Consider the following 24,013-nt stretch of genomic DNA (forward strand, 5'->3'; position numbering starts at 1 on the left):
TCTCATACCTAATGTTGCTGACCTCTGTGTTTTAACTGTAATATTCCTTTTAAACCTTCTGTCCATTATCATTGTCCACTGAAAACATTTGAGCCACTTGCAATTTTCATCTTGATCCTATTCCCCTGATACTTTTTTTTTTCTTTTTTTGAGACAGTGTTTCTTGGTGTAGTTTTGGTGCCTGGCTTGGATATTGCTCTGTAGACCAGGCTAGCCTCAAACTCACAGAGATCCACCTGGCTCTGCCTCTCGAGTGCTGGGATTAAAGGTGCGCGCCACCAATGCCCGGTTTCCCCCTACTACTTACAGTGAGCTAAATCCTCCATCACAAATATTTGACCAATTATGACAAAGTTATATAATAGACATTACAACTTAAATAAAACCTACCAGGTAAGGCAGGTAGTATGAACCAGACAGTTTATTAAGTGTCAATGATATAGATTTCTGGTGTTGGCTGTTTACTCAATAGTTGAGCATATTCTTAGGATTGTAAGGGCTGGGTCTAACAGACAGTGTTCTGAGAGAGATAGAGAGAGGGATGGATAGGTGGGAGAGACAAAGGAAGAGAAAGCTAGAGAACAAACAAGAAAGTTTCTATTTAGCAACCAAGGTTTTAATACTATTATCTTTATAATCTTTAAGAGTACTCAAAAAAATCAGAGCAAACAATTTAGTATCAAGGTCTTTGTGTTTTGTTTGAAAATATGCTTAATTTCATTAGTAATTTTTCAATAAAATCTAGAAACATTGATTCATGGACAAAATACCTTAACTTTTAATACTAACAATAAGATGGCCTTATTAGTATTTTGTTTCCTTGTATGAGATTAGATGAGTTGTAGTGTCGTTCTGTGGTATTTATCAGGTAAATTTAAATAGCTAGTGTCTCCAATTTACATATACTGCTATCAATGGACCTCACATTTCTTTCACTTTCCTGGAGCCTATCCTCTAACCCTTAAGCACAAAATAATAGAGAACAGAGAGCTATATACAGATGAGATCTTTATAAAGCAGTTATACAGTTGCAGAAAAAAAGCTACTTCTTTTCTCCTTGTGCGGACAACCATTTTCAAAATGGTAAAAGCAAAATAAGAGAGTGAACTTTCAGTTTTAAATAGTTTATCTGTCATGTCCTCACCAAGAAAGTGACATTGGACATAACAAATGAAGGAACAGGACAGTTTCCTTCACAGAGACCTTGGGAAACAGCATTTCAAAGAAAGTAACCAATTCATTCAATAAGGGCATGTAGGACATTTCAGAAGAAATACAAAAATCCCACAATATGTAAAGGAAATAAAGGAAGGAAATAGAAGAATGATCAGAGCATGATAGAAATCCACGTGGGTAGGTTTTTACAGGCCTTTATAAAATCCACTAGTGCCAACAATCAATTTGTAATATTTGAACAAATGTATTCAACTCTTAGACTTATCTAAACAAATGAACAAATAAATAAAATTAATACAATCATGTTTTACTGAAAGTAAGCCATAGAGGTACAGTCTAAAAACAATGAGAATTTTGGAAATTATTAAGTAATTTAGGAAAAATTTTAGACTTGGGTTGTAATAAGAAATATGAAGTCACTGTATATTACGTGCTGACTCATTATTTGCTAAAACATTAGTTAAGGGAGAAAGCAAAATGATAAAGTACAGAAGAAAACAATTTCTTAAAAACTGATTCTTGAGCCCAGTAATCCCCAGTAAGATAAATACCTATCACTTCCTCCATCTTTGTCCCACTCCATGATCTCTCTTTCAAACAGCTATGGCATGCAACCAAGGCAAACACATTTACACCTTTTACGTATCATTTAGTCTAATGAGCAAAAAATAAAACAATTTTCTTATTATGTCATTTCACTGAAACATCCTTCTCTAGTTTTTGCCCAATCCATTCTGGAAGATGTCTCATAATGACGAAACATACATTCAATTAAAAATGAAAACTTCTAACCTAAAACAAGGAGAAAGTTTCTCTCTGGTTCTGAACATTTCTAATAAATAGAAAGATTTAAATACTTTTTAGAGGTCAAATACAATGTTTTTCATTGTATTAAATTAAACATTTAGTAATTATTATCTCTTGCTGATGCAATGAGTCATCTTAAAACCTTTCCAAAATTAGCATCCTAATAATCCTTAAGTACTTGTTTATAATATTGTGAGTATTTGATAAATTAAAAACTCCTAGTCACATGCTAGCCAAAATTGAATTTATTCCATGTGAAACATGACATGTGTTACTTACAATGTGACCATTTTAAAAAGGTGGGCAATTCTTGACTCAGGAAAGAAATATCCTGCGAATGGTTATTTTGGTTTGATACTCAAGTGTAAGAAGGACCAGCAGCAGCCTGGGTGTCTTTCCTATACAGATAAATGTTCTGATTCATCTCATTTCTTTACTAAGGTTTTAAGTACCCGTCTTCTTTTTAAAGACAATTCTAATCACTAGTTAACCATCATACTGCCACACATCTTTTTCTCAAATGATATGTACTTTAGTGTTCTGGACAAAATTATTACTAAACATATATTGTTGTTTCTTGGTATACATTTTATTTCATTTTAAAATTATATATATATATATATATATATATATATATATATATATATATATATAAATTTGTTGTATACCTAGCTTGCAGTTTCCCCTCCCTTGTCTCCTCCAAGTCCCTCTGCCCACACTTCCTATATTACCACCCCCAATACACTCATCCTCTATTTCTGTTTAGGAAAGGGCGAGTCCCTCCTGAGTAGCAAGAAAACACAGAATATCAAATTGCAGTAATACTAAACTCCTCCCCATGTATTAAGGCTGGGCAAGGCGACCCATATGAGGAGCAGGGTCCCCAGAGCCAGTAGAAGCATTGGAGACAGCCCATGTTCCCTCTGTTAGGAGTCCCATAAGAAAATTAAGCTATACATCTGTAACAAATATGTAGATGTCCTAGGTCAGTTCCTTATAGGCTCCTAGAAAGTTGGTTCAGTTTCTGTGGCCCACTTTGATACCAGGTTAGTCAATTCTGTGAATTTTCTTCTGGCATCCTTAACCCCTCTGGCTCCTATAATCATTTCCCCCTCCTTTTGGCAGGATTCCCCAAACTCTGCCTAATGTTTGCCCCTGGGTCTCTGCATCTGTTTCCATCAGTTGCTAGATGAAGACTCTGATGAAAATTGGTCTAGGCACAAATCCGTGAACGTCTCATAGGCGGGACAGATTGTAGGTCAAAAGCTTTGTGGGCAGGTTGGTTTCACAGTCCCTGCACTTGAGGTCTTGCATGGTCATCGGACATTGACAATTCAGACTATGTATCCTCTATTGCTAGGAGTCTTATCTGGGGTCATCCTTGTAGATTACCTTGTGCCAGGTTTTTACCTGACCCCCAAATGCTCCCGCTTTCCAGGAGTCTCTTTTAGTACTCTCCCCCTGCTTCCCCTCTCCAAACCCTCCCATATTCTTTCTACTTTCTTATTTCACCAACTTCCTGTTCTTTCTCATTCTCTTAGAAAAACAAAAGCAAAAAATCAGAACAAAATAACGAGTCAAACAAAAAAACCTCCAAATTAATAAGTAAGAAAAAAAGCATCAAAACCAAACTAAACAAAATAAAACCAAAAGCATAAGAAAAATACATAGACTTGTTTTGTACTGACTTACTATCCTGGACATGAGTTCTACTCTTGAATGTGGTTGGTATACTCAGTAACACTCCTTTGAAGAAAACAGATTTTCCTGTTCCTAGCAGGTGTCCTAGCAAATAGCTCCTCAGATATGGGTTTGGCATTCTGTTCATGTCTGCTTCTCAGTACTAGGATTTTGTCCAGTTTGAAATTGTAGAGATTAATATACATTTTTAATATGTTACTGAGAACTGAGAAATGTATTCATTGAATTTCTAGACCAAACACACACACACACACACACACACACACACACACACACACACACACACACAATTATCATTTCTATTTAAAATAATTATTTACAAAATGATTTGGGGTTCTTTCTTTTCTCTGCAGCATCTTTGATTTAGACTCCACTTATTCAAATACAATGCATGGTTTGATAAATCTTGCAAAAACTTAGTTTATTGTCCATAACCGTATAGATAATACTGTGTATTCCAAATTGATGTTATATTCTATCTATGAGTAGACATCATTAGTTCAATAAACAGTCAAACAATCAAAACAGAGGAAGAACAATTCACAGCACAGTTCATCCCTAGAGCTCTCTCAGATGACATCCGTGTCTTCTGCAGTGACTTCTCAGCTGCTTTTCCCTGAGTAAATCGTGTTTTACACTCAGAGAGATAAAACACTTCTGTTGTGAGATCAGCTGCTCCAAGGAATTAAGTAAAATGAAATTTATTTTTATAAATATTAGTTTATTTCATAAAAATACAAAAATATAAATATACATTTATAAAAATATGAGTGAATTAACACAAAGACATCTTTCAACTAAATAAATATGGCAGTAATAGTCACTTCTAATCTCATTAGGTATATTTTCTTTCATATTAATTTACAAAGCAGTTGCACAATATTTAATTTAATAGTATATGTGACTGGCAATCAGTTAATAAAACATTTATAAATTCCCTATACTAAGACAAGGCACAAAAAGCCTTTCAAGATTTTTTATTGATTATTAATGTGATATATTTTCCAAGCTCATTAGGCAAAGAGGGTGAAAGGTTGTTATTACTGTTTTAAAATCTATGTCATTCATACTCATTCACAGAAACTTACTGATTAAGCAAACCTTACTAAGACAACACTTATGTATTGTTTGGAGTTGATTTTCAAAAATTTCCTCCAAAAAAAGGATAATACAGGCCACTCAATCTGGTATCAAAGAGTATTTCCACTAGTTGTTCAAGTCATACAGGACTCAATCCCGGTCACTCTCATCACCACCATACATATCTGCGAGTTTTTTGAACCGAGGCCCCCAGTCGCTAAGGTAATCATAATCCTGGTTACAGTCAGCTGTGAGAGATTCTAAGGAGCTGAGCGAATTGGCTACAGAATCATTCCCTTCATAGGCATAAGTGGCCAGGGAGTCGTAAGGAGGTGCACTTGGGTCTGAGTCGTTTTCTTTTAATCTCCGGTGGATAAAATCCTGTACATCAATATTTTCCCAGAGGGGTACAGTCCTTCTTATCTGAAAAATAGTTTCAGGCATGACATCTCTTCTGAGTTTACTGTCTTCTCTTGCTTCCGGGTTCCTTAATGTGCCAATGTCAAAAGCCTGGGTATCTTCCTCTCCACCACCTTCATCATTATAGGTCACAATATTGTCCCGGACGTCATCCTTTGAAATGATCAGAGGCTCCTTCTTTCGTTGCCTCTTCAATGCAGCAAACAGCACTATTAGAGCTATTGATGAGAGATGAAGGGATAGTAAGATTCATGATGAGAGATAATAGACATAATTCTAGTGTATGTGAAGCTTAGATGATCATCTGGAGACATGGGGGTAACTATCCAATTGGAAAAACAAAAGAAAACACTGCATGATTTAAAATATAATAAAAACAGTAAAACAAAAATTTTGAAAAATGGAAGATATTAGAGCCTTGTTAATTTACATTTCAAAACCTGTGGACCATTGGTACTGAAAAAATATTATTTACGAATTATTGCATTGGTCAACTAAGATTGACTGAAATCTTATTTTCATTGAATGCACATTTTTCTCAAATTTAAGAAAATAATTAATGATTCAGTCATTGTCACCAGTAAAAATTAAGGGTTATGTATGTAAATGGTCTCTCATATAGATGCATATAAATGAATAAATACATTTATCTATACATATATTTATTTCACACATATACACACAGATATATAATATTCATGAGTAATTATTTTATCATATTAAATATTAAGCAAAAATTTATCTAAATTTATTTATTGCTATGGTTTTGAATTTTTTCTGGAAAATCTGAAGGGCAATTCTAAAACCTAATTATAAATTTAAACTTCAAATAAAGTTTAACTTGTAGTCACTCATAGGGCAGCTAAGATTGGATTTTTCTTATTGAGACCATTGATAAATCACAAAGTTAAAATAAAAATTTGGGACTAAAATTAGAATTTTTAAAATTTACATGTTATTCTATTTTTTTAATTTGTGTCCTCTTCTATGGATGTAATTAAAAAACTTCCATATATAGTAAAATTATAGCTTTCTCATTACAGAAATGCAGTTAAATTTAAAACATTTTCCTAATGTTTATACAATAGGGTTCATTCTATACATATGTATATTTATTTATGTGTATATGCAAGTGTGCATGTGTGGGTGTGCAGAGTCTGCAGGTTAGTATTGGGATATTCCTTAATCACTCTTTACAATACTTTGTGAGTTAGGATCTCTTACTAAACTGTAAAATCACTAATTGGTTAGACTGGCTGGCCTTCATGTCTCCCACCACACTCTTGCCCTTAAGGCAGTAGAGATTAAGGATGGGCTCACATACTCCCAGAATTTTTCTTGAGTGATGTTTTTCTGATTCTTGTCCTGAGTATTTCATGAAAAACATTTTACCAACTAAGTCATCTCCTCAGGTCCTTTAAAATGCTTTCAAAAAAGTAAAAATAAATATGATTCCCTAATTATGAATTAATAATTAATTTAAATAATAATAAAATTATTAATATAATTAATAATTATATGAAAAACAATCAATCCTATTTAAAAAATAAAAATAAGAACTAAATCAGAATATGATAAAAATATAGTGTAAGAACATTTTAATTAAAAAAATTCGGGAAAATTTCTCACAAATTTATTTAAACAGAAGAAAAAAATTGAAAACTACATTTTTAGAAGTCCAATGTTTTACCAAAATTATTTCTGAGCCGGTCTTAATTATGCACATTTGTAATTCTAGCATTTAAAGCCTCAAGCACTAAGACTCAGCCTGGGCTGCCTAGTGAGATCTTGTCTCCAAGGATAGAAGAAACGGGAGATGAAGAGCATATTTCCTTGAAAAATAACACACACAAAAATATCTACAAATTTTTCATCGCTTTTGTTATACTCTGATTTAATTTTTTTATGCTGTATTATTTGCTTTGTAGTGTTGGGTTTTGAGCATGATAGGAAAACACTGTACAACTGTCTTTCATCTCCAGGTCAATTACTAACTGAAGATAAATTCCACATAAAAAGAGTTTGGAGACTTATAACCTTTACTCAGTTACATCTGGCAGGTATTAAAAATAAACAAAGCATTACTGTTTTAAAGTTCGAAAATTCACTGAGAATGAGTCATGTTCTAGAAAAACAGTTAATTTGCAATTTAAAATTGAATGAATGGATTTTGTTCCATATATGTTTTAAATAAAAAATAGATAAGTAAACATATCTTAGGCTTCCCTAGGTATGAATGAACTATACTTTACATAAGTGGATCTTTGAGCCATTCATATCTATTTTCCTCTCTGCTCTGCTTGATAAGAAATGTCTGCTCCACTTATTGGGTAAAAATTAAACATTTGCTGTACAGTAATGCAATTCAAGCAATTAGATAGGAAAAGGCATCACTATTTCTACTAATCTATAATTAGAGCATACTATTTATTTTTGTGATGAATATTATGTTCCTAATTAAGTATTGTTTAACTGAGAAGAAAAACAAAAGAAATCATAGACACTTTGTATAGCATTATCATTTTGGCAGGTATTTTTTAATCTTTATAAGTTTTCTTTAATTTGTCTAGACATTCTTTTACCATTAGGCAGATTTTATTGCTTATTTTTGTTTTGTTTTGCATAAAATCTAGAATTAAACCTAGGGCCTCATAATGCTAAAATGCCTTATCCCTGAGCTACGCTCACAACATTTTTCTAAATTAAGATTTTATAATAATTAAATCCTTAAGATTCATCATAGTACCAGAGGGATCTCTGGTCAAAATTTACAAAATTCTTGCCATAAATTTTATTTCCAAAATCAAGTATTAATAAGCTGTGGATTGGACAAACATAGTGTCTTAAGTGCAAAACCACCGTCCCTCCCTCCCTCCCTCCCTCCCTCCCTCCCTCCCTCCTCCCCTCCCTCCCTCCCCCCCCTCTCTCTTTCTCTCCTAAAAAGCTAGGTGATACTAAATGAAACAAATGTTTTCCATTCACTTCTGTAAAACCCCTAGTGAAGTTCTACAAAGATATCTGGCCAAAAGGATTTTATCCAGGGAACTCGAAAGGATTTATAGTGAAAAGAAGCCAGAATACATGCACGTTAGCACATAAACTTGGCGAGCTCTCCTGCCCTAAGTGCAAAATTTTTGGAAGAGTATTTTATAGACATAATTTTTTGGAGTGTTTTACAGTGAAACAACTGTTTAATTGAATTAAATCATTGCTGTGTTAGTGTGTGCTTAGATAAAATGTATTCTATCAGAAATATGATTTGATTTGAAAAATACTGAGTGGAGCATCTGTGATTACCCTCTCACAATGACATTTCAAAAGCAGAGGTTGTGTGTGTGTGTGTGTGTGTGTGTTTGTGTGTGTGTATTTTATAATAGTTTTCCCTGGGTATCTTAATGTGGTTACATTAATGCCTGAAATATTCCTATATAATTTATAGTTAGTAAAAACATTTTAAAATGTGAAATACGCTTAGTTTTGAGATTAGAATAGAGATTTTTAGGGTAGAAAGATTTATGTGACTATGCCAATAAATGTATTTTAGAAATGCCAGTTGGGAGTTGGGGAGACATCTCAATGGATAAGTAGCTTGCTTAACAAGAAGAGGTCATTAGTTCAGACCCTCAGCAGACATACACAATGCCCAATATGATGATAGAGTTCTGTAGTTCTGATAATAGGAGCTTGAGGAGAAACCCAGAGCTCCACTAACCAGCTAGTAAATCTGTGAGATCCAGGTTTTGTGAGCTATCCAGTGTCAACAAACAAGGTGGAAAGCAGTGGATAACGGTACCTGATATTGACCTCAGGGCTCCACACATGACTGTATGTTTGTGCGTGTGACCTGTATAGAAGTGAGCACAGGCATGCATCCTCACAAGGAAAGGGTTGGACCTGCTTTTAGCCGTTGAACAGATTTGATTGGATCAAATAAATCATCCAATCAAGTCAAAATCTGTGGCCATATTGCCTTCATGCTATGATTGTAACCCTTTTTTTTTTTTTTTTTTTTTTTTTTTTTTTTTTTTTTTTTTTTTTTTTTTTTTGCTACTGTAGACAACTAGTCCTTCCTCCCACAAACAAAAACGGGGGGGGGGTATACTTTATTCATTACGAATAATTTCAGTAAAGTGTTAAATATGTAAGATTTCATGCACAATGCCTGGGCAATGGAGAAGAAGACCTGGGAGCGAGGAGGATGGAAAGCCATGTAGCTTACTGAGCAGGATGAGGACGCAAAGCAGGATCGCAATGAGGGCTCCTGTGCTCAGGCCGGCAGCAAGCATCAGGGCCTCGGCGTTGCAGGACTGCATGTTTCCTTGCTTATCACACGCACACACGCGGATAGTGAGTGTGCCAGTGCTGCTTTGAATAGGGTAATCATTGTCAAAGATTAAAACTGGCAGGAGGTAGGTGTTCATTTTGGTGCGACTGTACCCATCTTTTCGAGTTATGATTCCTGCTGTATTATCTGAAGAGAAAAAAAAAAAAGATGGTTAGAAAAAAACAAACAAACAAAAAAAAACTTCATACACATTTCCCTCTCTCCTTTCCCTCCTTTCTTCTGGTCCCTTCCCACATTCTTACTTTCTGTGGATTATTGAGATATGCTCTCATGTAGCCCGGGCTAGCCTCAACCCCTTATCTAGAGAATGTCCTTGAGTTCCTTGATGTTCCTGAGATCACTTCCAAGGTGCAGGAATGAGAGAAGAAGCCACAAGGCCTTGTTGCATGTTCAATTTTGATTCTTCACCTTAATAATTGACACTTTATAGCTTTTTATAGATGTGTTTTACCTTTATTGTCTACAATTGTGAAGTTTGGGTTGAGAGGAAATTCTGGCACTGGCTCAAAGAAGAACTTGTGTCCTCGGGGAGGGTCATCTTTGTCCATGACACTTATTGTTTGAATCAACTGAAATCGAAATATATTCATTAATTTAAATCTGACAAAATAGAAGCAAAGCTTAGTTTATTCAAGATATTTTAAATAGCTATGATTTGCTGGGGTGATGCTGCTGTTTATATTTTTGATTTAACTAATAATTTATAATTTGAACACACACACACGTATATATATACATATATGTATATATATATACAATTTTCAGAAAAACACATCAAAGGTGTTTTATGGAGCTATTGTTTTAATTTAACCTAAGATAACATTTAGTCAATAAGGAAAATAATCTCCAAAATAGTTTATTGGGTACTTTAGTGAATCATTTTCTATTTCCTGGTAGGGATGGACTCAAACATTCCACTTTAATGGAAAATGATTAATTCAATTAATAATCTGTTTTGACATTTTTCTAAAACCCTAATCTCTCACACTGTTTTATATGTACTTGATTATGATCTTGTTGCTTCACTAGAAAATGTGAAGGAAGAAAACATAGAATGAGCCCCTCAAAAAAGCAAAATTTGGTATTAAAATATAATAAAATTGAAATTGTACAGTCACAGAAAATAATTAGATTGAACCATACTTCTGTGGTACTAAATGTAGCAAAACATGAACAAGGAAACAATTACAACTCGATATTAAAATAGAAATATTGAAAGCATATCAATGTTTATTTAAAATATATTCTTAAAACATTAGTAAATATAACTCAATACCGGCTAAATTATAATTCAGTGTGAGAGAATTTGGACCTGCTATAAATAAATTTTTTTCTATATTCATGTTAAAAACTGTTTTTGAAAGTTATATTGTAAATATCATTGTGAGTTCTTTGGTAAGTGTACATAAATGAAATATAATAACAGTACAACAAAATGTCATGCAAGCAAAGCATGCCTTACCAAAGATGTGTTTATAAAGTTTATAATTTTATTTACCTGCCCAGATTTTGCATTTTCACAAACAAATGTTTCATAGTACATGGCAAATTCCGGAGCATGATCATTTATATCAAGAATTCTGATGAAGACAGGAATTTGGCTACTTTGTTTTGGGTTATCTGCAACAGAAACTTCATGTAAAGTTTCAACGCCATTTATAAAGGAAGCTGTAAAACCACATTCAGCATTAGTAATTTAGTGACTGATCAATTCCCTATATTCTCTAGCTCATTTGAATGGCTGGCAAATATCTCACCTTTATTACTTGGTCCAAAATAAAGCATAATAAAAAAAGGAAAATATAATGGAGGATAAGAAAGTGAAATTGACAACATCTACAAGCTCATGTATGATTTTTATGAGGCTAGATGCAATTCAAATCTATTACTACTTGTAAAAAAAAATAAAACATTTAAAATAAACTATTTGTTACCTTTAAACAAAAACAAAGTACTAACATCCTCTGATACATTCTTTTCTTAGATATTGACAGTATTACAATAATTTCACAAAAGACTATTTTTTGTCATTTACTTACTACTTTGGTGAAACATACTTATCTGGGTATACCCCCAACTTACTAATCTCTGTGGCTGTAATTGTGATATTGTGCCAAGGGGATGATTCCCTGTCCAGGGGCTTCAGAGTGAAGATAGAGCCATTTTCTGAGTGAATACTGAAAACACGGTCCATATCAGTATGCCGGTCAACAGAGTATCTGAGAGGAAAAAGATCCGTAATTTCAGACCTCTCTGAAATCAACTACATTTTTCTCTATTTCCTAACGTTATAATAAATCCTCATATTGATAGGAAAAAATGACTTGTAAAGTGATGCCACCTTTTCTGCATTTTTATTCCAATGGGATCATTATGGAAATAGTTTGGAGCTCTAATTGTTCCATTGTGACCACCATTTTTGTGAGTGTGTTTGGAGCCATTACTTATATTCATGGGTAGTTGTATAAGCCTTAGGTAAAGTATTAAGTGCTTTTTGATTTACTTATTTTATCACAACACAGTATTAAGGTTGTTATATAATAAACAGTCATATTAAACATGATAGTCAATAACAGTATATGAAAAATAATTATAGTGTGGATGGAAAAAGAAGGAACAAGAAAGAAGGAACCATGTAACCATCACCAAGTGCACTGCTCATATTTCTACCTGTCTCTTTAAGACACTTAAAAGAACTTGTGGTCTGCTTATGAAGTACTATATATTTTATTGTAGTTATCTTTTGTTTATTTTTCATTTTTATTTTCTTCTTTGTGGTTTGTTTTCAGACAGGATTTCAAGTAGCTGAGGATGACTACTCACTATTTAGACCAGACCATCCTTTAATACCTGGTCTTGCTGACTTCACCTTAAAAATATTAGGATTATTTTTTGAGGCATGTCTGTGTACACAGCCCAGCTTGACATCCAACTTGAAGTTCTCCTCCCTTATCTTCAGTAATCCTGGCACTGAAGTCACAGACAGGCAATAGTGCAGTTGTTTGGGTTTTTGTCATAATATATGTGTGACCATGGATATTGTTATAGGAAGTATAAAATTGTACAGAAACTAGAAGTAAATTCAGTTCTTTTAAGGATTTTATTTTAAAAAATTATGTGCATGTATGTTAATGTACTGCATGCATGCTTGGCAATTGTGGAGGCCCGAAGAGGGTTCTAGATCCCTAGGTACAGGAGTTACTGGAAATTAAAAGCCTCCAGGTTGATGCTAAGAACCAAACCCAGGTCCTCTGGAGGAAGAGTGATCTTAACCATTAAGGTATCTCTTCATATCAGTAAATTCAATTCTTGAATTGAATTTTGCCAGTTTAATGCAATGTATGAGAATACTTGTTAAATTTATTTTGACTATAAATTATAAAGTAATTAAATTATCTCAGTGTTTTTTGTTATTGCCTCATAATAGTTTTTGAGCCTTTTAGAAATCTGAATAGCTTCATCTGAGGGAAAAAAAAGGTTAAAAAAATTACATAGTTGCATATTCGTTTATTTGCTTTGTTCATTTTGTTTTGTTTTCGTGTGGTTTTGAGACAGTCTCATGGAGCTTGGGTTTGCCTTGAACTCTCTGTGTAGCTAAGGCAGACCATGAGATTCCTATATTTCTAACTCTTATCTCTAAGTTCTAGAACTACAAGTGTACCTCTAGACCTAGAAAGTCCTCACTTCTCAAGAATGCATGAATCATCTCAGTCACAAATATTATGACCTTTAAAGAATGATAGCATTATCTAAAACTGGTTGTATTAATTTTTTCCCAAATTTTCTGTGACTCCCTTAATTTTATCAGGTGGTATTACAATAACTTGATAGATTAAAACCATTTCTGTGAGGAGCACTAAATAATATAATAATATTATATTATTATATGTTATATCAAAATAATATAACAATATATTGAATAAAGTGCAATTCACAACACTGACCTGCAACTTGTCTCTTCCTTGGTAGGACAGGCTAATAGCTAACCATTATCTAATTCTGTCAAAAAAGGTCTTGTAACTTTCTCCACTGCTTGTAATAAAGGTCATAAAGAAAAAAAAGAGAGAGAAACCCTTTTGTTCCCAATAGCTTTCCCCTGGAGATTAATATAAGGGCTCTCTTGTGAAAGAAATAATAAAGAACAATTCTAATATTACAAAAGTCACGAATTGACACACTTGTAGTTTATGGGGGATCAAAAGCAGTTCTGAGCACATGCCAGACCTCCACTTCAGTTTAACATTGAATGGCAATGCTTTTCAGGTTATGGATTCATGGAGGAGAATCACTTTGACAATTTAGTCATATGCTAACTTTTTATCATCAAGAGTGCAAACTTCCTGGTCTATATCTAAACATTGCCCTCATCAAAATGATGTCCCATGATTTATTAAAGTCCCGAGATAATGTCTTTTGCACAGCATCTATGTTCTCTTTTCAACACAGAATTGTTGAATTAATAATAACATTCTGAGTTACCAATTAAAAAGAAATACATTGAATTACTGCAAATGAACAGAAAAAAAATGTGTTAAACACTTAACAAAGAAGTCATTTCGGTGTCCTTGAAATTGGTTTATAAAATCAATACTATTTTATTGACTTTTCATCATTGAATTTTGAACAATTATTTGAAACAGACCACTGACCTAAACTTTTGTGGGGATGCTCCTGCAGAGAAACGAACCACATATATGGTTGACGTATAAAAATCAAGAAGTTCACAGAATAATTCACTTGTAGAATCTGAGCTCAAAATTTACATTTTTAAAATTTAATGTTGTGTAATAAAACATTAAATACATTAAAATTCCTGTTTTTTCCTAAGACACATCTAAATAGATACCCCAATCATGCATAAAACAACTAAGGGTTGTTTTATTGTGTTTCATTGTAGGTCATCTTATCAATGACTAGGTCAGTGTAGCCAGAATATGAATTTACTTTCTTCTTCCTAAGCTAATTTTTTCAAGAAATATGTTTCTTACAAATATATGCAGTGAAAATGTTACTTTCATTGTTAAAATGGATGCTTACTATATAATGAAACTATAGTTTCACAAGAAAATAATAAAAGCAATTTACAGAGATTTATAAGTTTAATTTCAGACTAGTATTATTATTTACAGATATAGAGTGTCTCCATGCATCCCTGGCTACGCAAATACCTTCTATGTAGTCCAAAATGTCCTCATAGTGGTGATCCTCATACGATGGCTGTCTGTGTCTCAGGGTTAAGGGTTCCACCACCATATCTGGATAGATTTTTTTTCACAGCACAGTAAAATGAAATCTGAGAAGTCCTCCATGTATTGATGTTCCCATGGATTCAGTACAGCTAAGTTGGACCATGTATCATTTACTGAAGCTTAACTCAATCCCTTGCCAATAAATTTGTTTTGCTACTTTTATTTGAAAGCAACTGAATTTCTTCTAAAAAAAATCTTTGAACTTTAAAAATGTTGAACATAAAATAGGTGTGAAGTGAGGCAAGATGTTCTTTCAAAATGCAAAAAAATTATAAGCAACCTTATAATTTGAGAGATCCATAGTAACAGAGGTGGCAACAGCTGTGAACTGTGGCAGCAATTTCATATGGAAGGTGGCATTTGTATTTAAGCTAATAGTTTTCTTTTTTTTTTTAAACCTAATTCACTTTATATCCTAACTTGTATTACCAACCCCAAGCTATCTTTGATGTCTTTCAAACTTATACACTTTACACATCTTTAGTGAATTTCTTTTCTAAATTTGTTAACAAGGAAAACTATAACTATAATTATCTGGTCTTCAACTCCCTCAGAGACCCAAGAAGGAAATAATATTGCCTAAGTAAGCAGCAAATGCAAGCAAGTGACTTCCAAAAAATGTGAGAAATGTCAGAAACAGCTGGCTGCCTTGGGTGACTGTCCAAGCTAATAGTTTTGATAAACAGATTTTCTGTGTGGTCGATGAAAAGCAGTTCGCCAAGTTTTCCTTTAGAATGTGTTTGTCATGCTGATTTTATCCTTTCTCTTTTGGGGGATACTTCTTTAGAACATACTTCTTTAATCCTTGTTTATTTATTGCTGATTTATCTTCCCACTATCATTGCATATCTAAAGATGGTCTCATTCTATTTTGCATTGTAATAGATTTTGCTGCCTTTTCATTGTATTTCCAGGTACAGCTTTATATGTTCGCAGGTTTGGTGATATAATGGATAGAACATCATAATTCTTGAAAATTTCGGTGAAATTACGTCTCATCTCCTAATCCCAAACCTGAATTTGGAGAAGAACTGGAAACTTAAAATTATGTCTGGCATCATTCTATACAGTGAAGAAAGGTGAACTCTTACTATACTGTCAATCTTTTAAACCAAAAATATCCCTTTCAAATTGTATCCTCAGGATGTTACCATATTTAGGAAAGACATATGCAAATATTCAAAAATTATGAAGGTTCATGAATAATGTATTAAACATATTATGGTGCATTGTAATACAGAAAAAATTATGAACACATTTAGAGATTGCAAATCATGATTAACAATATAAATGTATTAATAATGAATTAATTGTTTAGAATGTAGCAGAAATCTACATTATTTTATTGAAAACTAGCATTTAATAGAGAAGTAAAAATTACAGCTATAATGATTAGGTGGAAAATCACATATTTTTTAGTTTACTATAAATATTATTTCCTCCAAAGCAGTGTTTCTCAACCTTCCTAATGCTGCAATCCTTTAATACAGTTCTTCATATTGTGGTGACAACAAACTATAAAATATTTTCATTGTTACTTCATAATTGAAATTTTGCTACCATTAAGATATGTGTTTGGGTGGCCTTAGGAGACCCTGGGAAAGAATGGTCCAAAATCACAAAAGGTACATGACCTACACTTTTAGAACCTCTGATCAAAGCAAATTTTTATAATACAGAAAATAAGAATATAACCAAGCATAATTTTTCCAGCTTCTCTCAGGTAGATGGGAGGATTCAACTTATTGTACTTTTCTAATTGTTAATAGCCAATTCAAACAATGTTCAAACCAAGAAATTTTGCTTGTGAATGCAGGTAAGTATAAATATATGTTAATGTTTAAGAAATAAAACATTTAAAGATGCCAATAAAAATGAATAAATATGCAACTTGTGATATTTTTATGTGGGAATACCACTCAGTTGTCTGTGGTAGAGATCTTTCCTAACATTACTATATCTCCCCAAGAGAAACAGTTCTCAAGCTCATCATAAAATGAATTCATTTTATACAGATGAATGTATACAGATGCATAGTAGGTATATATTTTTCAAGAAAAAGTTGTAATTTACATGTATTAATAAGAGGCAAGCAAAATTTTGCTTAAGTATTTGTCTATACTCAGAGAAAGGTGAAAAAGAGGCGCTAAAAAAGAAACATTAAGCCTCTTTTTGGAATGACAGTGGCCATTTCATACTGCTGGTCACACAACAGTGGTTATAGACATCCTCCTGACCAAAGTGCAGAAAGTAAGTGACAGCTGAATGGGATTCAGTCCTGAATGCAGCATCACCTTCCCTCTCCCAGTGGCTCAGAGAATATCAAGGAAGAAAGGGTGATTATAAGATTATAAGAACAAACACTGATACACAACTGTCTTTTGGACATGACCAGGTCATAGCACACATGAACTCACAGCCGCTGTGGTTGTCTATGCAGGGTATGCAGAAGATCAACCCAGTTGACATATTTGTATGAACTGGAGATGAAGTTCCAGAGGCATCAGATTTTGATGACTTCTGAAGGAGGCAGAGTCATCTGTGTTTAAGTGTGTGGTCCCTGGTAGGATGTTCTAGTGGGCGTGGGTCTAAACAATGCTCATACATATGAACAACACTAATTGGACTTCTGGTTTACAAAAGAAAGATGGGGAACATGAAACTGTATGTGAATATGATGCAGATATATGGGAACATACATACATACACACACACAAACACACATATGTAATGATAAAACAATGCCTAATAATATCTGATAAAAAAAGAACAAAATTTTTAGGATAAAAAGATGATCATGACTGTGGCGATGTTTTCACTTCTCAAAATATGATAATATTTAACAATTCATATTTTTTTTTAAATTTGTCCACTTTATAGTAGGTCAGTTATACTTCAAGGAAGCTGTTAAATACTAACAGAAATAAAAATTTTTCTGGGTCTAGAAAGATGGCTCAGAAGTTAAGAGCCCTGGCTATCTATCTTTCAGAGGACTGAGGTTCATTTTCTAGTACCCACATAGTGCCTCACAGTGTCAATAATCCCAAATCCAGGGCATCCAACAACTTCTTCTGGCCTTTGTGGGCACCTTGTATACATGTTCACAGATGTGAACAAAAACACATGAGCCACACAAATAACATAAAAATATGTATTTTATTTTGTTATTCTATGTCATAACAATTACTATAACTAACATAGTTATAACCATCACTACATATTATAATTATGTAATTTTAACATATTATAAACTGAGACTGTACACAGAAAAAATCATTTTAAACAACTTCTGGTTCAGAGCAAGAGTACAATAACATTAATTTATTGTATGGGAAAAGAGACAAATTTTTTGTTTTGTTTTGTTTTGTTTTTCGAGACAGGGTTTCTCTGCGTAGCTTTGCACCTTTCCTGGAGCTCACTTGGTAGCCCAGGTTGGCCTCGAACTCACAGAGATCCGCCTGGCTCTGCCTCCCGAGTGCTGGGATTAAAGGCGTGCGCCACCACCGCCCGGCGAGACAAAATATTTTAATTGACTGAAATGTCATGAAATCACAGCAATGCAACTAACAGAACATGAATTTTGTTGGGTGTACATAACTCATTGACAAGGTGCAGAAGTTTCTTCCAAAAGGAATTTTGAAATAAAAGAGTGCAATGAGATTTCTGATTTGAATAAACACACAGTTTGGGGGACCTAGAAGAGCAATCAGTACCTCTTGTGGCATTTTGCAAAATTCCAGCATGGAAATGCAGTAGATAAATAAGGACACATGGTAATTTTCGGATGTGATCTTATTCAAAATTAGTAAAGTTCAAAGGGCCAACAATAAGATGATTCATAACATTCTAATGGAGAATAATCTTTTAAAAGTTGTATTATCCTTCATTATACATAATAAGTATAAGATCTGTACCATAAACAGTGGGCACAATAAAAGGTAAGAAGAAGGACATCACAAAAATTGACTTTTAGTTTCAGAAGTTGACAAAAGCTATCCAGAGGGAAAAGATCTTAAGTGTTTGAAGACACCATTATGAGAACACCTACCTTAAAAACAGTGGATACTGATAAGTTGAATGAAAATGGCATGCTAAAAACTGAAGAAAAGGGAAAATGTACAGAACACTTTTTAAATATTTTATATTTTATGTATATATGTTTTGTTAGCATGTATATCTCTGCACCATGTGTGTGTGTGTGGTGCCTACTGAGGACAGAATGGGGTATCAGATCCCCAAAATGGAGATTATGGATGGTTGTGAGCTGCCATGTGGGTCCTGAAAATAAAACCACATAACTCTGCAGGAGCTATCATGCATTCAACTTCTTAATCTTCTTATTTCTGACTTTGTAAATACCCCTATCAGGTTTCATGTATATATACGCACACATATATTTACACTTATGAGTTCAGGTCAAAACAAAAATGGATATATATATATATATATATATATATATATATATACATTTTAAAAAATAAAGCAGCTTTAAGTTTATTTTTAGTTTTCAAAAAATTTCCACTCAATAGAGCGATGTCCCAAGACATATAATCACTTGAATAAAATAAAGATCATCATTTTTTATTGTTTCTTTCTTTGCTCTTTGATATTATAATACAATCGCACCATGTGAAGGGAGAAAAGTTCTTTCATCCCTTCAAAACTTCCCACATATTCCTACTAGTTCTATTTCCAATTCATGGCTTCTTTTCCATTAATTGTTGTTGCATATATGTGTACATATACATATTTTTCTAAACATTTCACTGTTTTGTACATGATGCTATAAGCACATTTATATTGATCACAGTGAAATTAGCTCTTCGTGTTATATAAGAAGTTTTGCTTTAAAGCATACAGGTGTATAGACTGTATATTTAGGTAATACATATTTTCACAGTAAAATAATCTGTGATAGGTACTGTGTCATACATTTCTCAAAGACAGAAGTTTTCCTTTTCATTCCAATTAATCTAAAACTGGTCAATAACTTACATAACTGATAATAACAACTAATCAAAAATAGAAGAAAAAATCACAGCAAATGCTGATGGTGTGGGAAAATACAGTCCCTATCACATTGCCGGTGGGAAAATGGCCAGTACAACATTTATAGAAGTCAATACGGAGGTTCCTAAAGATAAAATTTAAATAGGCACTGGAGAAATGGCTCATCAGCTAAGAGTGCATACAACTTTTGCAGAGGACCCAGATTTCTTTCATAGGACCAAAGTTAAAGGGCTTATAAATGCTTATTATTCTAGCTCTAAGGGATCTTCTGACTTCACAGGGCATATAAAACATGAGTGCATACACAAACATAGACACATCCATATGTGTCATTAAATGTAATGAAAAATCCTTATAAAGATTATAAAAATCTGTATAAAGAACCAAGTAAAACAGAACTATCATATGACCCATTATTCCTGGGTGTATACTCAAAGTATTCTTAATCAACATAGACAGAGATACTTTCAAACTCATGCTTATATCTGCACTACTAATAATAGACAGAATATGACACTACTGTAGATGACCATAAGCAGATAAATGGGTAGTGAAGATGTGGTACACATAAAACATGGAATTTTATGCTGCTACTAAGTTTTTTGCTGCTCATGACATTTGCACAAAAATTGATTCAACTAAAAGGCATTTTGTTGAGCAAAATATTCCAGACTTAAAATGACAAACACTTCATGTGTTCTTTCTTATGTGAGATATAAATAGAATGTGGTGTGTGTGTGTGTGTGTGTGTGTGTGTGCATTTATATAGGCATATTTGTAGGTCACAAGACTGTAAAGTAGATCATATAGATGCTGACTTTTGAGAAACAGGTAATCTCAACTAATTTGTTATTGGTCCCCTCCTCTGCTGAAGTCACCTTTTGATGAACATTTACATAGACACAAGTATCTTCACATTTTTCACCCATTTGGAGAGATCTATCCATATATTTCTTTCCCAGATGTCTTTCAAATTAACTTACAATCAAGCATTTTCAAATTCCCTGATCATCCAGGCAATCCTTTGGCTATAGTCCATGAATCAGTGAACAATCACACATTTCTTGCCATTTCTTCATCCAAACAAAACATATGACCATGTATACTCCCAGAAGGTCTGCCCACTGTGCAGATTCCCTTTTGCCAGTGTCTGTCAGAGTTGTTTCAGAAAAAGACTATAGTTGTTCACTTTTGGGTGGTGCCTACATAACATACAGAACCATCATGGGTCATATTTCATGAGGCTATAGGTACATGCATGGCAAACACAGGACCTATTTGAGACTGTATCAGGTCCTCTGAGTATATGTTACGGTTGATAGCTTGGTGTTCTTGTGGAACTCTCAACAGTGAGATTGGGTGTATCTCTGACTCTTTTGCCTGATTTAATGACACTTTCCCCATTGGATTGCCTTGCCCAGTATCAATATAAGGGCTTTTGTCTTGTCTTATTGTATCTTGTTTTATCCTGTCTGGCTGTAGTCTATTGTAGGCCTCCTCTTTATGAAGAGGAAATGGAGGGGGAGTGGATCTAGGAAAGAGGGAAGGTATGGGGGTGGAGCTAGGAGAAAGAGAAGGATAGAAAAATGTGGCCAGAATGCATGGTAGAAGACAAGAATCTATTAAAAAGAAAGAAAGAAAAAATACTTTTACATTTGGTTAGATTAATTATCCATACTCTGATATGCATATGTGTTACCAACTTCAAAGTGTCGCTCTTTCCTGTTCACTTGGTCAGCCAGCATTATCTCATCAATATAGTGGGTCATTGTGATATTTTATGAAAGGGACATATTATCAAGATTGTGTCAAACTAAGTTATGAGACACGGTAAGATAGTTAATGTATCCTTGGGGTAAAACTATAAAGGCATATTGCTGGCCTTACCAACTGAAAGAAAATTGCTTCTGGTGGTCTTTATGGCCAGAAGCAGAGAAAAAGCATTTGCTAAATCAATAGCTATATATCATATACCAGAAGATGTGTTAATCTGCTCAAGTTACAACGCCACTTCTGTTACAGCACCTACAAGTATTGAAGTCAGTACTTGATTGATATTTTTATAGGTAGTTGTCATTATTCATGATCAATCTGCCTGCTGCCTTGGCCAGGCAGGAGAGTGAAAAGGGGATGTAGTGGAAACCACCACCCTGCCTCTTCCAAGTCCTTGATGGGCACACTGATTTCTGCTGTACCTCCAGGAACATGGTTGTTTTTGATTCACTTTTTTCTTTTCTGGCAGGGTAATTCAAAAGGCGTTCATTTAGCCTTTCCAAATAGAATATCCCTCAGGTCACACGACAGGAGCCAATATGGGAATTCTGCCGACTTCTAAGTATATTTATACATTTCAGGACTGGGGAGATAACCACAGTATTTGTTTAGATACCCATTGCATCTACTATGAATCAGATGCCATACAAAACTCCATTAATTACATTAACTCTTAAAGCCCCTATTTTAAATGGGTCTCCAGGAATCAGATTCACTTCAAATTCAGTATCCTACACACACACACACACACACACACACACACCACATACACAACCTCCAAAAAAAAAAAAAAACCCAGAAAATCCTACGATTTCCTTTTCCCCAGTGTACAATTATCCTTGTGAAAGGTCATAGGTCTCTCTGGGGAAGGACTGGAGAAAGGCTAATAGTAAAACTCCAGCTATTTTATCTAGATCCTTTCTCAGGAGAACCTGGCCATCCCTTCATTCAAGGAATTTCAGTTCTGCAATTTGGCTCCATTCTGAAAAGTAGTACACAGGATTGAATTTCCCTTTTGCCAAGAACCAATGTAGCCTTTCTTTAATTTGTTTGAGAATGTTTCTGCTTACATAGATCAAATAAAAATGCAGTGTGCCTTTTATCTTCATGCCTGGAAGCACCTTGATTGGTTATCTAGTACCAAAGAGCCATATGAGTCATGACTCCATCAAGATCACTTTACCTGTGGTGAACATTGCTTTACCTATGATTTACATTACAATAACTATGACCACCTGTCCCTTGGCAATTTAGTACACCTACCTGACCCATGATGCATAGCACCCAATTGAGTTTAATGCATCCAACTGAGCAGCAATATCTTTGACCCTAAGGTCTGGAACAAGGAAATACCTGACAACAAAGATATCAAATGTGCTTGTGGTCCTCTCATCATTTTGTGTTTTATATGGTTAGCTAAGGGCATGTCTTCTGGGCCTTCCCATATTGGAGGATTAGGCTTTACCTTGGATTTACTTTAGAATTGCAATTTTTTCTGAGCCTTAACCTCTCTTCATTAATTCTAAGCCAAGGACTATCAGGCATCTCCAACTCATTTTCTGTGGGCCGTTTTTTAATATTTCATCCAACCATTCAAAGAAAGTTTTGAGACCTTTTAAAAAAAAAACTGTGCAAGCTTCTATATTAAATCTAGCATCTCCGCTCAGTGGTCCCACAATTGTGGAATCCACTGGTATTATCATGTTTCATACCATCTTGAACCAGGCTAATAGAAAGGTAGGATGGCCTTTTGAAGACAATTACAATGCCAATTAAGTGGAAGCAGTCTGGGGAACTGAGGCAGTGTTCTCCAAAGGGTGGTATATTCTTTGAATCAATGTTCAATATATGGTATGTGTTTTCCCCCCATAGGCAGGAGTCATGGGTCCAGAAATCAATGTGTGGATAAGAGAAGACTTCCACTCATGCCCCAAATTACCCATTCTAAAACTGTTTTGCTTCCTGTTATTGTGACCTTAAGTTTTACTGGTATAGAGAATTTTATGTCAAGGTATGAGGAGAAGCACTTCTACCATTCCACTGAACCGGAAGCACAGAATTCCCCCTAGCCACTTTGGGCTTCTGATGTTGTTAAACCAGCAGGCTAAGACATAAATTACAGGGTTAGGAGGGTGTTTGATCCATATAACCAAGGGGAAACTGGATTCTTTCTCCACAATGGAGGTAAAAAAGATTGTACCTGGATTGCAGGAGATCATTTAGAGCACCTCTTGGTGCTACCATGCTTTGTGACTGAAGTCAATGGGAAGCTACAAGAATTTAATCCAGTCAAGATGACAAAGGGCACAGATCTTTCAGCAATAGAGGTATGGGTCTCTTGTCCAAGAGTAGAAACAAGACCTGCTGAGGTATTTGTTGAGAATAAAGCAAATACAGAATGGGTAGTAGAGGAAGGTAGTAATAATTATAAGCTAAGGCCCCATGACCAGTT

The 24,013-nt window shown here is 34.2% G+C and overlaps 1 protein-coding gene across 1 annotated transcript in view; it reads right to left on the reverse strand.

Moving 5' to 3' along the window:
- Window positions 1-4,004: 4,004 nt before the first annotated feature.
- Window positions 4,005-24,013, reverse strand: part of Cdh9 (cadherin 9) — a 129,834-nt gene continuing 109,825 nt past the window's right edge. Inside the window, exons 8-12 of the mRNA XM_028876156.2 lie at window positions 11,612-11,748; window positions 11,028-11,149; window positions 9,981-10,098; window positions 9,404-9,655; window positions 4,005-5,402 (exon numbers count right to left, since the gene is read on the reverse strand). Of these exons, the coding sequence (XP_028731989.1) occupies window positions 4,915-5,402; window positions 9,404-9,655; window positions 9,981-10,098; window positions 11,028-11,149; window positions 11,612-11,748 (1,117 nt within the window). The 3' untranslated portion in view covers window positions 4,005-4,914. The remainder of the gene's footprint in view (window positions 5,403-9,403; window positions 9,656-9,980; window positions 10,099-11,027; window positions 11,150-11,611; window positions 11,749-24,013) is intronic.

Source organism: Peromyscus leucopus, chromosome 11 (genome assembly GCF_004664715.2).
Source record: "Peromyscus leucopus breed LL Stock chromosome 11, UCI_PerLeu_2.1, whole genome shotgun sequence".
NCBI lineage: Eukaryota > Metazoa > Chordata > Mammalia > Rodentia > Cricetidae > Peromyscus > Peromyscus leucopus.